At 52.1% G+C, this 17,121-nt stretch overlaps 2 protein-coding genes across 2 annotated transcripts in view; one reads left to right on the top strand and one right to left on the bottom strand.

Moving 5' to 3' along the window:
* OST4 (oligosaccharyltransferase complex subunit 4, non-catalytic) overlaps nucleotides 1–17,121 on the bottom strand; it is a 247,664-nt gene that overhangs the window by 209,721 nt on the left and 20,822 nt on the right. The window lies entirely within an intron of this gene.
* Nucleotides 95–15,973, top strand: TMEM214 (transmembrane protein 214). The gene is made up of 17 exons (XM_083432614.1): nucleotides 95–252; nucleotides 1,130–1,362; nucleotides 2,819–2,969; nucleotides 4,464–4,598; nucleotides 5,651–5,733; nucleotides 6,125–6,230; nucleotides 6,548–6,629; nucleotides 7,058–7,159; nucleotides 7,764–7,905; nucleotides 9,072–9,163; nucleotides 9,698–9,746; nucleotides 11,138–11,251; nucleotides 12,285–12,402; nucleotides 13,192–13,288; nucleotides 13,379–13,547; nucleotides 14,300–14,451; nucleotides 14,659–15,973. Exons 1-17 carry the CDS (start codon nucleotides 129–131, stop codon nucleotides 14,783–14,785), a joined length of 2,076 nt encoding a protein of 691 aa, XP_083288740.1. The 5' UTR covers nucleotides 95–128; the 3' UTR covers nucleotides 14,786–15,973.

The following is a 17,121-nucleotide window of genomic DNA, read 5'->3' as shown; positions in this document are numbered from 1 at the left end:
GGGCGCCAGGCGGGCGTCTGCGCGGCCAATCGGCGCCTGGGAGCCGCGCCAGGTCCCGCCTCCGCCCGCCCTGACGCATGCGCGCCGCGCCTCTCCGGCTGAGGCGGCGGCGGCGGCGGTTGGGCGCGATGGCGGCGGCGGTGCTGGGGGGCCGCTGGGAGGTGGTGGGGAAGCCCGGCCGGAGGGGCGCCGCCGGAGGAGGAGGCAGAGGAGGAGGAGGCCCGTCGGGGCGGAAGGCGCTGGGCGGGGCCGGTGAGTGCGGCGTCGAGCCTCCCTGGTCCGCGGCAGGCTGCCCGCTTGAAAGCCCCGAAGGGCCTCGAGGGCCCAGGAGACCCCAAGGAGCGGCTCCCCCTCCCTGGACACCGGGGTCCAGCACGGAGGGCCTTCTGGCGGTTCCCTCCCTGCCAGAAGTGAGGCGACAGGGAACCAGACACGGGGCCTTCTCGGGGGTGGCGCCTCCTCCCACCAGATGTCAAGGAGATAAAGAGCTATCTGACTTTTAGAAGGCATCTGAAGGCTGTTCCCTGTTGAGGGAAACTTTTAATGTTTGATGGACTACTGTATTTTAATATTCTGTTGGAAGCCGCCCAGAGTGGCTGGGGAAACCCAGCCAGATGGGCGGGGTATAAATAACAATATTATTATTATTATTATTATTATTATTATTATTATTATTATTATTGGTGCTGACGTTTAAAGCCCTAAACGGCCTCGGCCCAGTAGACCTGAAGGAGCTTCTCCACCCTGAACACTGAGATCCAGCACTGAGGGCCTTCTGGCGGTTCCCTCCCTGCGAGAAGTGAGGTTACAGGGAACCAGGCAGAGGGCCTTCTCGGTGGTGGTGCCCGCCCTGTGGAACGCCCTCCCACCAGATGTCAAGGAAATAAGCAGCTATTGTCTCTTTAAAAGACATCTGAAGGCAGCCCTGTTTAGGGAAGTTTTAAATATTTGATGCTGTATTGATTTTAATACTTGATTGGAAGCCACCCAGAGTGGCTGGGGAAACTTAGCCAGATGGGCGGGGTATAAATAATAAATTATTATTATATTATTATTATACCCCAGGGTGGGGGGGCAGGGGCAGCTGCGCATTCGGCCTGTGACGGTTCTCTCTGCTCTGGGCCCGCAGCTCCCTCGGCCGTCCCGGAGAGCCTCCTGGAGCTGCGCCTGGACAAGGCGGCAGCAGCATCTGGACGGCGGCGGCAGCAGAGCAAAGATGAGGTTCCGCCTCCTCTGCCGGGGCAGCCGGCGTCCAGGAAGGCTGCGGCCAGCAGTGGCAAGAGCAGCAAGAAGGCTCCGCCTGGCGGGGACCCGGCGCCCAAGCAGGGCCGCTTCCGCAGCCTGGAGGACGCGCTCAAGGCGGTGAGTGGCTGGCGGGAAGGGGGATCTGTGGGCGCTGCTGCCTGCCCAGGATGGCAGCTGCGGAGAAGCGCAGGGAGGTCACGGGGACCGGAGGGGGGCAGGACAAGCTGCACCGGGTGGGCGAGAGGCCCCCAGCCCCCTTCCTTAACCTCTTCTGTGTCCATGGTGAGGTGGGCCTAGGGCAGGTTTCCTCAAACTTGGCCCTCCAGATGTTTTGGGACTACAGTTCCCATGATCCCTAGCTAGCAGGACCAGTGGTCAGGGATGATGGGAAATTGTAGTCCCAAAACATCTGGAGGGCCGAGTTTGCCTAGGGCGAGGCAGGCAGAGATGCTCCCATCCTTCTCCGCTCCATCCATCTGGGCCAGCGGGGCTGTCCTGCGCCAGGGCTTCTTCTCCAGCGGCGCCCACCCCATCGTTTTAAACACTGTGCAATGTCTTGATTTGTCAGCTGCCGTGAGTTTCTCTTGATGAGGAGGCAGGCCATCATTCCTTAAAAGTATTGCTATAGGCCGTGGGTTTGCCCCCCGAGGTGTATATTTCACCTAGCTAGAGAAAGGAACTTTAGAAGAAACCACAAGTTGTCAATAAGTACATAAAGGTCTCCTCCTCATCCCATGTATCTAGGACTGTTCTTTGAACCATTTCCATGAAGGGACTGTGCCTTTGGCCAGCCTTTGCATTGATGCTGGTGTCTACCTCATGCACAGCCTTTAGCTTCAGAATAAATAGTAATAGTCTAAAAAGGCAACTCGTGTATTTTTTTATTTTGGAGGAAGGAGTCCTAAACTTTGCCTTCCTTAATATATGAGCTGGAAATGTGTTGCCTCCTTCCTGTCTCTTTTCCTAGAATTTGGAAGGTGAAGTACCGTAAATGCATCTCTTGTTCATGTAGACTAGGGACCAGCTTTAAGCTGCGGAAGGAAGGAAGGAAGGAAGGAAGCAGTGCTCTAGGGACCCACTGCCTCCCTCTCCCCCCTTGCCTGGGGGAGGGGGCAAGCAGCTGACAGTCCTTCTGAACATTTAATGGGCTCTCCACTTGGCGCATGGATGGGATGCTGGAGAAAGAGCCTTTGGCTGATCAGTCAAGGAACCAGCAGTAGAGCATTTCTCCTGCATGGTGAAAGTTTAATCCCTGACACCTCAAGCTAAGTGATCAGGTGCTCTGTGATGTCAGACATCTTTCTCTGCCCAAGACCCTGGAGAGCGACTGCCAAAGAGGGTGGGCAGTGCTGGGCCAGATGGACAGACAGGATAAGACAGCTTCCTCTTTCCCTTGGGGGCCGATGGAGTTGAGGTGGGACTCCTTGCCTGAGGGGCAGCCACTTCCGTTTGTGGAATAGGTTCACTTAGAGAGCGGTTCCAGAAACAGCCCAAATGTGCCCTGCTAAGGTGGGGGGGAGTGGGGGGGGGTCTTCCCTTTGCAGCAGCTCAGCTAACTCTCCCCCCCCCCCAGCTTGATTTGTCAGAACTCCAGAAGGAGCTGGACAAAAGCTTGAGCATGTTCCCCGAGAATCCTTCTGTGTGGGTCAAAGACCTGGCCGGATATCTAAACTACAAGCTGCAAGCTCCAAAGAGCGACCCCACCCTCAGCCAGCACCCTCATGGTAAGTGTTGCCTTGGAAAGTGCCTTTCTATCAATTGTGTGTGTGCTAGAGAGAGAGAGAGGCCATCTTGCTCCCTTGAACACCCAGAGCACCTGTCCTGCTGTGGGCTTGGTTTGTGGCCTTGGCAGCTGCTTGCACAACATTCAGACTTTCTAGTTCAGTGATCGCAGAAGGAGAAACGTGAGTAAGCTCCTGTCAGCAAGATTTTGAATTCTGCAGTTAGAAAACCTCACGCTTGTAAATTGGGTGGGAAATTGCCAGCATTTGAATGCTGCATGCATTTGTATGGTTTTGCTAGGAATCTTGTTCTTCAGAATTTGGAAAGTTGTTCTCTGTTTTTGGCGGATTGCAGAAACAAAAGTAATACCTGACATTTTTGTGCAGCTGTGACACCAGCGGCAGAGTTTTTGCAGCCAAGGAGAGGGTTGTGTGGGTTGTAACCCCTGGAATTCTAAACCAGAGTCTCAATCCTTCATATACCTGAAAATACACTGGTGGTTTCTTTCTTACTCCTTTTAGAAGAAGATAAAATTCTCAGGGTTGCAGCCTTTTTTGTGCCTCCTGGATGAGGAATGTGGGCTTCACGGCCTGGTTTGGCCTGGGCAGGGAAAAGCCCAGGAGAGAGAGAGGGGCGAGGTCTCCTCCCAGCCATTCCCTCTGAGCTTGTGCTTAGAGAAGCAAGTCTCATAACCACGGCATGTTCAGTTTCTGCTCGGAATGCCTTTCTCGACCTTTTCTGACCCAAGGGAGGGTGAAAAGCGGCTCCTCTCTTTCCTGCCAATATGCCAAGCAGCTGGAAGCCAAGCAGGGGCGTTATGGGCAGAGTGCCGCTTTGGCTTGGGAAGGGTGTCAGGTGCCGAATGCTCCCGGCGTGGCTGCACAATGCTGCCTTTGTCTTCAGCGTTTCCTGAATGTGGCGTTTGGCAGCAGGGCAGAGACCAGAAGATCCAAAGATGCTCTTCCCGACTCCACAGGGACGTGGATGCTGGGAGTTCATGAGAAGAGGCTGGCTTTGGCAGTTGGGCAGCATCCTGGGCCGGGGTCTTGCAGACTTTGGTGCTCGCTTATTTCCTTTTCAGTCCAAGAGCTCTTACACTTGTCCTCCTGATCAGAATGCATCTCTGCTCCAAAACCCAGGAGCCCTTGACAGACTCACCAGTATTTGAATTGTGGTCGACTTTTGGGCTCTGGCAAGGTGGCTTCAGCATTGGCTTCTGGCATTGCGCTGCTGAAGAAGCGGCTGTGCCTGGTTTGGTTCTCGTAGGGCAGGCCAGTCACCTCGGCACATTTCTCTCCACGTTATCCTTGTGCTGCCAAGGTAGAATTCTGAACTGGGTTTCCCCGAGAGTCTGCCCAAGCCGCAGTTTTGGGCTGCTGTGCTGTTTAGGGATGTGGCTTCCCACCTGTGCTTTACTCATGGGAAAGTTGTTGCAGCAGTGAGGGCTAACGAAAGCCAGCCCTTCCTTCACACTGCCACCTTACTTTTCGCTGCAGACTATCCCTACTGCCTTGTGAACAAAGAGCTGAGGAGCACCATCAAGTCCTTGCTGTCGAAATCGGCGGGTGTCCTGGAACTTTTCTTTGACCACTGTATTTACACAATGTTGCAAGAGCTGGACAAGACTCCTGGTGAGTGTGAAGTGCAGCCCAGTAAACCAGCCGTTGGGTCAAAGGTTCTGCCACACGTGCTCCCTTGAGGTCAGAGAGCAGTTGAGCCAAACTACAGTCATACCTCTTGTGGCGTTTGCTTCATGTTGTGGCTTTTCGGGTTGTGAACACGGCAAACTCAGAAGTATATACTTCCGGGTTTCACCGCACTCGCAGAAGTGTTCTGTGCGCTTCGCACATGCGCAGAAGTGCTCTATCACACTGTGCTTGCACAGAAGTGCCACTCTAGTTGCAGACTTTTCGGGTGCGAATGGCACCCCGGAACAGATTGTGTCCACAACTAGAGGTACCACTGTATTTGTATGCAGGGCCCTGGTGGGTGCTGCATGTACCTCAAGGCAGTTTATGTGCTGGAAGTGGCACTAAAAGTGACCAGGGCTGCCCACTGAGGTTGTGAACAAACCTGATTTCACATCCGCCTAATTCTTAATGTTGTTACCCTAAAGGGTGCAGCAAGGAGGTGAAAAGCCTCTGGAGAAGCTGTGACTTTTGTGGTGAGGTATTGAAAGATGGGGAGCAGCAGGGCAGAGGCGTGTGGGGTGGAGACCTGAGGGACATTGTAGGGGGTTGGACTAGATGACTTGTGGGGTCCCAGCTCTGCAGTTCCGTGGGCCAGCAAGAGCAGCCAGGAGTTGGGTGAGAGGCAGCAAATTAAAGTCGGAGCAAGGGGAAAGGGAGGACAAGGGGTGGGATCAGTGAAGGAACGAGGGTTCGGCTACATTAGTGAACAAGCATGGTGCTGGCTGTGTTCTTATAGGGGACTTCAAGAGGGGATTGGGCCATTTCCTGGAAGGGGATTGGGGGCCACAGCAAGGACTATGGGCTCTAAAGCTTCTGCCACTCTATATTGTATTGAGTGAAGCGGGACACCAGGGGGGCCTCTGTTCCTCTCCTCCTGCTCTGATCCCACCAGTGTGTGATGGAGTCTGCGGTGCGCAGGGGCTCTGGGCCCCAGGCTGAAACGCCCTGCCTGAAGGGCCCTCACAGTCTTCCTCGCCATCCTTGTCTTCCAGGGGACTCCCTGCACGGCTACAGGATCTGCATTCAGGCCATGCTGATGGACAGGCCTAAAGTTGCCACCATGAACTTGAGCAAGGTGGGTGGCTGCAGTTGCCCCGTCCAACCTGGAGAGGCAGCCCGCTGTCCCTCTCCAAGGTACCAGTGGTTCCCAGAGTTCCTGGTATGTTTTACCGAGACAGGTAGTAAAAGTGGAAATCTGTCACCTGCGGAATAGGGAAGCATACTTTTGCCCTGCAAGTGCATGAAGCAGGGCCCCTCCCTCCCAGACCCCCCCTTTCTCTGTCCTGGGAGTCCCAGCTTCAGTCCCTCACATCTCATATCCCAGAGAAATCAGGAGCTGATGTTCTGTGCTGGAGGGCTCCAGCTGCTTGCGAGGGAGCATTGTCGCTTTGGCCCCCTTTCCCACTGGGCTCTGTGCCACCAAGAGTTGCGCTTTAATCCTGCAGTCTTTCCCTTTTCCACTTCAGTATCTTGAGCTGCTGAGCTCCCATCAAAGCCGTCCGGCCAAATGTCTCACGATCATGTGGGCCTTGGGTCAAGCTGGATTTACTGATCTTACAGAAGGACTTAAAGGTGAGGATGGCAGCAACTTTTTTAAAAAAATGTATATGATAAACACTTTGGAATATTTTTGGAGACGTAAGAAAAAGATATGGGGGGGAAAGGGCTGATCAGGAGCTAGAAGGAGCTGCTCCAGCCCGCTGAATGGTGATGCCCTCTTCTCAGCCTGCCCCAGACCCTCTGGTGGTGTGGCTCAAGAGCATGTTGCATGGCCTGAAGGCACATGGAGCAGCTGCCTTTCTGAAGCTCAGCAGCCCTGAGCTCCATCCTCGAACGAAGGTATGGGCAGAAATGTAATGGTGTTGCTCTCCCAACTCTTTTCTCCACAGTGTGGCTCGGCATTATGTTCCCTGTTCTGGGAATCAAATCTCTCTCCCCCTACGCCATTGCCTACCTGGATCGGCTGCTGTTGTGAGTTGCCATGTCCTTGTTTGTTTGTTTGTTTGTTCAGCAGGGTTCCAAGCCCCTCCCGTGCTATTTGACATCTCTCTGAAGCCTCTGGGAGCTGTCGTAGGGAGATTTGGAGCAAAGTGTCCTCAATATGCAGATAACACTCAGCTCTATCTCTCGGTTCCATCAGAATCAGGAGAGGCAGTTAAGGAGTCAGAGCAGGGCTTGGAGGTTCAGATGGGTTGGGTGTGGGCCAATAAACTGAAGCTGAATCCCAAAAGGCAGCTGTGCTGCATGCCCTGGGCTCTCATGTCCGGGAGGTCCTGCAGTATAGCCCTTCGAGGTAGGCCTGTGGAGGCCCTTGTTCCAGCACGGGGAGCGGAGGCGGAGTTTGTAATGAAGTGGGAGTGGCCTTCCCCAGCTGACAGGCATTGCTTTTTCCTCGGCAGGATGCATCCCAACTTGACCAAAGGCTTTGGTATGATAGGACCCAAAGACTTCTTCCCTCTCATGGACTTTGCCTTCATGCCCAACAACTCTCTATCCCCCAGGTATGACACCTAAAGGGAGACTGGCTCACAGTGCATGGATGGGAAGAGTTAGAGCCCCACACCATTCCTGGGGGGGGGGGTGTCGTGCCTACTTTGGAGTGTCTCTGTTTGCACAGAAATTGTTTTTCAGTTGCTTTGAGATGTTTCGCAGGAAGCAATTCATACATGAAGTAAGTAACAGGGAGATACAGAAAAGCCTTTCTGCAGGCTGCCTCACATCTGAGCAAGTTTCCTTTCCTAACCTTCTGCTCCACCCTTGGTAGTTTAGGCAGCATTTTTAAAACCCTGCTGTTAGCATAGAATTCAACTGGTGTTACGATTAGAGTTCAATTTTGTTATTTTAATAGCTTTCAAATTGACGCCTCAAGTTTACGCAACGGGTTACTGAACTGTTACAAGCCAAATTTAAAATAAAATGTTGAACTCAGGCCCCCAGCAGTAACCGTACAAGCCGTGCATTTCTTCCAGAGGATGCAAATGTATTCGCTGTATAGTTTAGGGCAGCGTTAACAGATACAACTATTTATATAAAATCCAGGCAGAACTGTGTGTGCGCATGTAAAAATGCAGCAGTTCATATGCAGCAAACGTTCTTTCTCCCCAGCCTGCAGGAGCAGCTGCGCCAGTTGTATCCCCGCCTGAAAGTCCTGGCCTTTGGGGCTAAGCCTGAGACCACCCTGCACACCTACTTCCCTTCCTTCCTCTCCAGAGCCCTGCCCAGCTGCCCCCTTGATATGCAGAAAGAGGTGAGGAGGGGGCAGAAGGAGGGGGGGGGACTGGCCTTCCTCGAGCATCTAGTGGGGCTGCCACATTTAGACAACAACTGAGCTAGACTGAGGGGTTTAAAACCTCTGGATGAAAAGGTTCTCCCAGTTTGTTGAGTCAGAGGATCTATTTTATGTCTTAATTCCCTCCAGTGCCAAACCCATGGGCGGCAGTTCTTCTGATAAACTGGGCGTCTCTCTCTCTCTCTCTCTCTCTCTGAAACAGGAGGGGGTGTCTGCTGGGCCCTCCTTGCGAGGCTCAGCCCCAGGGTTTTCCTGGCTCTTCTCTCTTCCAGTTCCCTTTCTCTCCCCCTTGCTTGGCTGCCAAAGTGTGGGTTGGAATCCAGGCAGACTGGAAAGGTGCAAGACCCTCCCTCAGCCCCCGAGAGACTGGAATGCAAGCAAACTAGTTTTGTTTGCAGCTAATGCGGCAACCTTGAATTTCCCATCTCTTCTGGAGGAATTAAATGTCCTATTAATGATCTAAAAACAAGGAAAACATGTTTTAGCTTGGGAACCATGGCTATTGTTTAGGTGCAATGTTTTGCAGATATAATTGATTGGCATCCATGCGGTTGACTACAGCGGCTTTTAACAGGGCCACAGTATCATTGAATCACAGCCCAGGGCAGTTCAAGGCAGGTGCTTACGACTTGGCGTTAGGTGCCTTGCCGACTCTGGCTATGTCTTGGGCAGACAGAGGTGCCAGGGATGGAAGCTGGAGCATTTTGCGTGCTATGCAGGTGCGAGTGATGAATGGCTCTCTCCCTCTCCCTCTGCTGCAGAGACAGGTGTGCAGCAGCCAAATGATGCTTTCAGACACACACACACACTGTGGCCCCCAACCGCACTGCTTTGAACTATAGCCTCCTTTCTCTCTGCCTGGAACCGTTAGATGGGGAGGAACCTCTTTGGGCCTCCTAATGCAGCCCTGAGAGCCAGAATAGGAAGGAGAGCTCACCCCAAAGCCAGTTCCAGAAAGAGGGGAGGCTGTAGGGAAGGCGCCCCTTCCTGACCCCAACTGGGATCAATAAGAGGGGCACCAGGAATGTCATAAATCTGTCGCGCTATCTTGAAGTCTTGTGGCTGCTGCTGCTGCTGTTTGGCGATTAGACTCCTGGGACCAATTCTGCTCTTGTCCTGTGCAGCTGCTCAACTGCCTGTCCGAAGGCCTCCGCCTGGATCCCCTCAGCTTCAATGTCTGGAGGCAGCTGTACATCAAACACCTCCCACAGTCAAGGTGAGACTCAGCAGGGATGCTTCCCCACTGCATGCCCTGCTTGACAGTTTGGAAACCTGCAGGATACCAATCCTGCTTACAGTCGTGGTGGTTGAACACCCGCTTGAACTTTTTGGAAAGGCTGTGCTTCAAGCCCTCGTGGTTCCTAAAACGACCACCAGGGAGCGGAGGAGCCTCCCCTGCTTCGCAGGGAGAGCAGTGGGGTCTCTCTCTTTGGGAAGGTGCATGCAACAATGAGCCAGTGTGGTGTAGTGGTTAAGAGCAGTGGACTCGTAATCTGGGGAACCGGGTTCGCGTCTTTGCTCCTCCACATGCAGCTGCTGGGTGACCTTGGGCCAGTCACACTTCTCTGAAGTCTCTCAGCCCCACTCACCTCACAGAGTGTTTGTTGTGGGGGAGGAAGGGAAAGGAGAATGTGAGCCGCTTTGAGACTCCTTCGGGTAGTGATAAAGCGGGATATCAAGTCCAAACTCAACAAACAAGCCAGGCTCTGCAGAGATCCTTGAGCTGATGCCTTTGCTTTTGTTTTCCCAGCCTGCTCCTGAATCACTTTGTGCAGACCTGGGACAGCACTTCCAAAAAGGTTTGTGGCTCCCGTTCTTTGGACTGCCTCTTGCTTGAAGCAGTAGTTTGTGCGCTAGGGACAGACAACACGGATGAATTAACGGCCTGCCTGTCTAGTCCAGGCCAAAGCAGGCCAGTGCTAGGCAGCAGTCCATCCCAAAAGGCTGCTCCTTTGCTAAGGTTCAGTCGTTCCAGCTCAGCACAGCTTGGGCTTCCTGCTAGTTCTGTCTGCTTCTGAGGTTTGCTATCACCCATGAGCTGCATGGACAGGATGAGTTTGAACTCTGAAAGGGATGCTGCTGCCGCCCACATTCTCCATAGTTTGCATCTAGTTCAGAGCAGGGCCTTGGAGGCGCCCGTCTGGCTTGTGGGGCTCAAGCAGGGGGGGATTGGATTTAAATCAAATCAGTTTAAATCACGATTTAAATCACTAATCAGTAAGACTTGATTTAAATCTCTCTTTTTTTTTTACTGAAAGACGACTCCTCGCTGGTATAATCTTAATATTTACAACCAGATGGAGGTTTCATTTTTGGAATAATACATTTTCAGAGTAGTTTTTACAATTCTATCAAAAATTAACTGATTTGGTTATACTGTTAGAAATACATAGACAGATAATTATGACATTATTGTGAGGTTTAATAAGTTAACTGTTTATATTTGGACAACTTTTCTGCTGTACTTTATTGGAAGGAGAAAAACAATCATTTCCTTAATAACAATTTAAACAATTTACCGTATTTTTCGCTCTATAAGACGCACCAGACCACAAGACGCACCTAGTTTTTGGAGGAGGAAAACAAGAAAAAAAATATTCTGAATCTCAGAAGCCAGAACAACAAGAGGGATCACTGCACAGTGAAAGCAGCAATCCCTCTTGCTGTTCTGGCTTCTGGGATAGCTGCGCAGCCTGCATTCGCTCCATAAGACGCACACACATTTCCCCTTACTTTTTAGGAGGGAAAAAGTGAGTCTTATAGAGCAAAAAATACAGTAGTTAACTAAAACAAGAACATTATAGCATCTGTATCCATGCTTGTTAACTGATATAGTTAAACAATTAAAAAAAAACTTAGTTTTAGCACACATGAAAAACTTAAAACAAATCCTTTGAATAGCCTTTGGACTCAAATTTTTCCTCCAAAAGCATTTTATTTTAAAAATCTGATTTAAATAAAAAAATTGCTTTAAAAACCATTGATTTTTATCCACCCTGGGCTCAAGGGTGGGGTGCACAGAGGCAAGGCCCCTGACAGGGGACTGGGGAGGGCAGCAAAGCACCTGGCTGGCTGACCCTTCAGCCCCCGTCCCCATTTCTGCTGCTTCTGTAGGGTTGCAACTATCCCGGTGTGCTCCAAGGCTCACCTGTGGCTTTGTGATGGTGTTTGCGGACCGTTTCTCTTCCAGATGCGGAAATCTTTACAGGAAACAGTTCATTCGTTCAAAGTCACAAACGAGGAACTGACCATGAAAGGACCAAACAGCGAACAGGATGTTGCAGCTTGCAGAGCTGCCTGCAAGGTATTGCTATTATTTATTCAATTTGTATACCTCCCGTCATCTGTAGATCTTAGAGCAGTTATAATAATAATAAGAATTTATTATGTATACGCTGCCCATCTGGCTGTGTTTCCCCAGCCACTCTGGGCGGCTCCCAATCAAGTGTTAAAAACAGTACAGCGTTAAATATTAAAAACTTCCCTGAACAGGGCTGCTTACAGATGTCTTTTAAAGATAAGATATCTGCTTATTTCCTTCACATCTGAAGGGAGGGTGTTCCACAGGGAACAACATAGTATAAAAACACAAAATACACAAAAAAAACCAGGAACAAAAACAAACCCCAAATCTCCCCTCCCACAACACATTTCAAAGGGTGTCTGGTGTTAGTCAGCCAAAGGCCTGGATAAAAAGGAATGTTTTTGCCTGGTGTATAATGAAGGCACCAGCTGAACGTCCCTGGGGAGAGCATTCCACAAATGGGAAGCCACTGCAGAAAAGGCCCTTTCTTGTGTTGCTGCCCTCTGGACTTTCCTTGAAGAAATTACACAAAGAAGGGCCACACAGGATGATCTCAGGGTCCGGCTTGGTTCATATGGGGAGAGGCGGTTTTTGAGGTCTTGCTGTCCTGAGCCATTTAAGACTTTATACGTCAAAACCAGCACTTTGAATTAGCAGCCAGTGCAGTCGGACCAGGATCGGTGCAATATGCTCAAGCCGTCTTGCTCTGGTGAGCAACCAGGCTGTCCAATTCTACACTAGCTGAAGTTTCTGAACTGTCTTCAGAGGCAGCCCTACGTATAACACATTGCAGTAATCTAACATAGAGGTTGCCGGGGCATAGACAACAGAAGTTAGGCTGTCCCTGTCCAGATGGGGGCACAGCTGGGCCACCGATGGAAGGCACTCTGGACCACTGAGGCCACCTGAGCCTCAAGCGACAGCAAAGGATCCAGAATGATCTCGATCCTTGTGGGTGGGGGACCAGGTGAGCTAGCCATCTGCATCCCAGAGATACTCCTACCCGTTTCCTCTCTTTGTGTTTCCCCTTCAGAACCTGCTGCTGAAAATGAAAGCCAGTGGCCTTCCTTGGGCTCGGCTGCTGCTGGTCGCCTTGGTAGTCACTGCGGGGTTCCTAATGCATGACATCAGGACTCATGGCTCCTTTGAAGGTGAGGCCCTGCCCTGGAGGAAAGGGGGGTGTTGCGTTCCAAAGGCAAGGAAGGATTGGACCCGGGTTAATACAATACACACGAGGCTTGGCGAGCAAGGCTCTGGGAGGAAGTGCCAATAATCCTCTGTCACACCCTGGCCCAGGTCCCTTTATTCACAAAAGAACTTTTAGCACAGCGCTTGTAAGAACCAATCAGATGCCCTCTGAGCATTTAAAAAACATCCCCACGTGGGACAAGGTCAGATCAGAGAAAGCCTTGTAACTACAAAGAAACTATTTCCTACTTGAGCATGCATACAGAGTAAATAAAATAGGAATCAAGGAGAAATGTTTTTAGCAAACCCCGGAAGTCATAAACAGCAGTAAACAGGAAAGGAAGGACAGGTAGTACTTACCATCTCCTTGTGAACTCTCTTCCTGGCCCTTAAGATCTACCTAAAGATCAACAAACTGCATCAAAGTTACATCAAAGCTACCGTCTGTCTTTATGGCTCGGGATGCCTGGTGAAGCAACCAGTCTGTGTTTAGAATGCTTATAGGTGCCTGTGAGGCAGAGAAAATGAACAGTAGAGAAGATGGGCAGAGATGCAGAGGCTTATGGGATTTAATCAGAAATTATTGTCAATGAATCAAGCCCAGTCAAAGCAATGCTTTCATCGCTGACACAATGGCGCGCTCCATTTTTCATAATTCCTCATAGCAATCCCACCTGACCCCCACGGGAGGCACGTGGGAGGGGGCTGCCCCAAAGACACCCCCACTCAGGGGAGCATGTTGTGTTTTCCAGCTTCTGCCTCGGCTCAGGTGCTCCGCTCTTCCGGCATCCTCTCCGCATCCCAGCAAGCCTGGAGCAGAGTTTCCCACTTCTCTGGGGAAGGGTACAGGTCAGTGGCTTGCGCTCTCCCTCTGGGCGGCCCTTGGGAGGGAGCCTGTTGCCAGGGGCTCACCCTGCTCCCGCCCCTTGTTCCTTGCAGCTGGCTGGAAGCAAACATGCCTCTCTACTACTCTCGCGTGGCCACCGTGCTGGGACCCAACCTGGAGCTGGTCTGGGCGAAGACAAACGAAACGGCCGCCTACATCTCTGGGAAGTGCTCTGCTCAGCTCACCTGGCTCAGTGACAACCTCCCCAGGTTCATCGAATGGGTAAGGGTGGGGCTCGCTGGAGGCAGGGAAGGCCTCCTCTTAAGGGGGTCAGCAGCAGACCAGGCAAGGCAGAGTTCTGCGCAGAGAATGCGCCAAGACAGATGGTTTCCCCACTTACAGAGGCACAGCCACGCTGTGAACAGTCAAGCGATGTCTTTGTTTTTTCTGGTTTTAACCCCTCTAGGCCATCAACCATTTATCTGCTAAGCTGGAGGGGGGGAAAGCCAATTCACTGGCAAGCACCCTCTGCACCGGCCCATTCACCTGGGTCCACAGGCCCCGGTTCTGCTCATGTGGGCAGTGCCACTGAGGAAATACAGCTGCAGCAGCATCCGCCACTCCAATGAGTAGCAAGAACAGGCAGAAGCTGTGAGGAGGAGGTGGCAGTGGCAGCTGAAGGCCCTTGACCTGAGCTGCTGGGACTTGTCTCCCAGTATTTTCAGAGTCTTTCCGCTTGCCTGCCTTTCTCTTCCCCACCTCATCCCTGGGTTCTATTTCCCTGTAAGTGCCTTAGGGGGACCTGGACCTGTGCTTATGGTTCCCCATCTGCTGGTGGGCACCCCATTCTCTTTGGCATATGAATCAAAAGGAACTGTGGCCTGTCTGTAATAGAGGAAGAGGGATCTGGGCCCTGCCCGCCCTCTAGCTAGGAGTGTTCCAGTTTCTGGGGTCTGGCCAGCCACAGATTCTCTGCCTAGCAAGGGCAGGGCTGGCACTTGAGCCTGGCTGAGCTGCCTTGTCTTCCCTGCCAGCTCCAGACCCGGGTTCCAGATTCTGTGCTGCACGGGGCGGAATACCTCAAGGAGCTGCTGCTCTTCCTCATGCGGAACTACTTCCTGCCTGCGGTGGACTACGTTGCTGGGTGGCTGGAGGGGGCCTGGAAGCTCTGGGTGGCTTCCTGCAAGTGAGTATGGTCTGCGCGCAGCACCCTTGGTGCCACACAAAGCAGACAGCAGGGGCTGCTTGACTGCGGAAGAGAAGAACACCGCATGGGGAGGGGGAACCCACTTCAGGTTCCCGGGGGGGGGGGCATCCAAACTGCTTGGAGACAAAACAAGGCGTGTCCAGGAGGCCTCAAGCATGCATGCTCACCCTCTGCTCTCTCCTCCAGTGGCGAAGGGTCCTGGGAGTGCTTGCGGAAACACGTGACCAGCCTCAGCTATTCCTCTTGGACCTACCTGCAAGACACCACCGTGGCCATCAGAGACTGGGCTCTGGCCATCGTCTCTGGGCACTAGTCGAGGCCCAGGGCTCAGGAGCTGGGCGTGAGCTTTGGGTCACTGCTCTCCCATTGCTGCTGGCAGCAGGATGTGCCAACTCACTGTTCCGCGGGCAGGCCTCAAAGCGAGGGGCAGCCTCCACCTCTGACTTGCCGCTGAAGCCCAGGAGGCCGGAAGCCTCCCAGCTCCCCACCCCCTGTGCGGTCGTTCTTTTGTCTCCACTCCAGCCTTGCTGAAAAAGCCAGTTGCCTGCTGTCCATTTGATGGACTGCACCGGGCGGGAGGCAGCAGTGCACACCCAGGAAGTGCCCCTCCGTCCGTCGGTGGGCAAGCACTTTCTGTATCCTACGTTCAGTGCTGTTACCCCAAATAAATAGGTTGCTGGGGCAGTGACCCCCTTCCCCATCCCTCTGTGCATGGAGCGCCCGCTGCTGCTGCCCTCATCCTTTTCTCTGCGGCTCCTCCACCTGCCCCTGGCAGCTCAAGCCAGTCTCAAGGGCTGGTGCCTGCCTTGCCAGACTCCCACCCATCGCCCTGTGGCCTGAGCAGAGGCTCTGTGGGCATTTCCCCGAGCCGTTAAGCTGCTGCCCCCTTCTCTCAGGTGACTGTGAGTCTTCGCCTTCCCCAAAGAGCTGCCTTTGCCTTATCGTGGACCCAGGAGGGGAGAGCTCATGTTATGCAGCAGGGAGTGCTCATGACTGCAGGGCCCAGAGAGTAGGAACAGGGCGGAGGGGAGAGAGGGCTGGTTGATCCCTCAAGTGTATTCTGTGAGCTGTGACGAGGGGCTGTCACTTCTCTTGCAAGTTCCATAAAGAAGAACTCTGCCACCCCCAGGCTTGAAGGAAAACTAGCTGAGTTGGGGGTCTGTCTTTTGCCTTCTGTAATGTCCACTCCTTGGTCTCTTCCCAGGGCCTGTGCGTGGCCTTGAAGTCTGTGTTGTGACCCTGTTCCCAGCATGCCCTGAATACCTTGAGTTGCCCTCCTCTCTCCCAGCCAGGCATAAGTGGGAAATAGTGGGCCAGAAGCAGCAGCTCCTGCTCACCAGGCGCTGCGTCCGTTGCCGGACCCATGTGGGGACTCTGGATCTGGCTGCTTTGCCCCAGTTACATTTCTCTCCTGCAGCCAGACTTCCAGAGGTGATGGGACCCCGTCATGACAATGGTGTGTGGCTTTTGTCATGTGCAATAAAGGAAATATCTTTGGTTACATGCTGCGCTTTGATGATTTCTCTTTGCTGCGAGATATTTTTTGCTGGGCTTTATTATTAAACATATTAATAAGTTGCTTTTTAGGGCAAAGCCTAGTATTGGGAGGAAAAATGACTGAGCGTCATGGCCAATGGTTGGGGCAGTGGGAGATCCAGTCTCATGACTGGTGGGGGTTCTCCCACACACTCCTGTTTCATGTCCCTGTGGAATTGGGTCTACAGAGAAGCGGGAAGAAAACCATCAGCTGCTTCCCTGAAAACAAGCTGCCTCCCTCGTCATCTCGGGGAGGCGTCCAGAGGAAGCTGATGATGCCGAAGCAAGAGAAGGGAAGCAGATGTTTGATAGCCTTTTTCTCCAAATCCACTCCACAATGTACAGAGCCCTTTCTCTCTTATCTCTCCATCCATGGCTTCCTTCCACTCCAACATCACAGCTCCCTCATTTGACTGTTTCATTCCTCTAAACGCCTGGGTGAAGTGCTTCTCTGTTTCACCATCTGTTGCCTCCACCTCTTTAGCATTTCATCCTCCTCCTGGCATTCCTTCACCCATATTGTCCTAGGTTTCTTTGTCCTGTTTAACACCTTTCCATTTCATCCTTCTCTGGTCCACTTTTGTTCAAATCTCTGGTCTAAACGCTTTGATTTGCTCATCAAACAATTGCTGAAGAATGCCAACAGTCAATGGAATGTCCGATTATGTATTTGCCATACTGAATATTCCTGGTCTTATTAACAATTCAGTCTGCACCTTGAGATCTTCACAGCTTTATCTTTTGTCAAACCACATTCCTTTTCTGCAGAGGAAATGTGACGTAGAAAAATTATGTTCAGTTCAACAAAGGCAACACTTCAGTTGGGAAAACAGAATGAAAAAATAAAGATTCTTGGCATTCAGAACTTCCTTGATTGCTTAAAACTTTATTGGTTGAAACAATTAGAACATGCATTTTGTTGCCACACCCCAGATGTAAAATTCAACCAGCAGACACAGAAACCTCTCAGTAATAAATTATAACTGTCTCTACCATAGCTAGAGAAAAGCTTTTGCAGCCCCAACCTGAAACAGAGCTCTTCCAGGGCAAGCTTGATTCCTCCTGGCTTAAAGCACTCGCCCCCATTTTCTACATGACCATTACAGAGCATAA

The sequence above is a fragment of the Podarcis tiliguerta genome, assembly GCF_965153285.1.
Source record: "Podarcis tiliguerta genome assembly, chromosome: 3".
NCBI classification, from domain to species: domain Eukaryota; kingdom Metazoa; phylum Chordata; class Lepidosauria; order Squamata; family Lacertidae; genus Podarcis; species Podarcis tiliguerta.
This window is presented reverse-complemented; position numbering and strand designations above follow the sequence as displayed.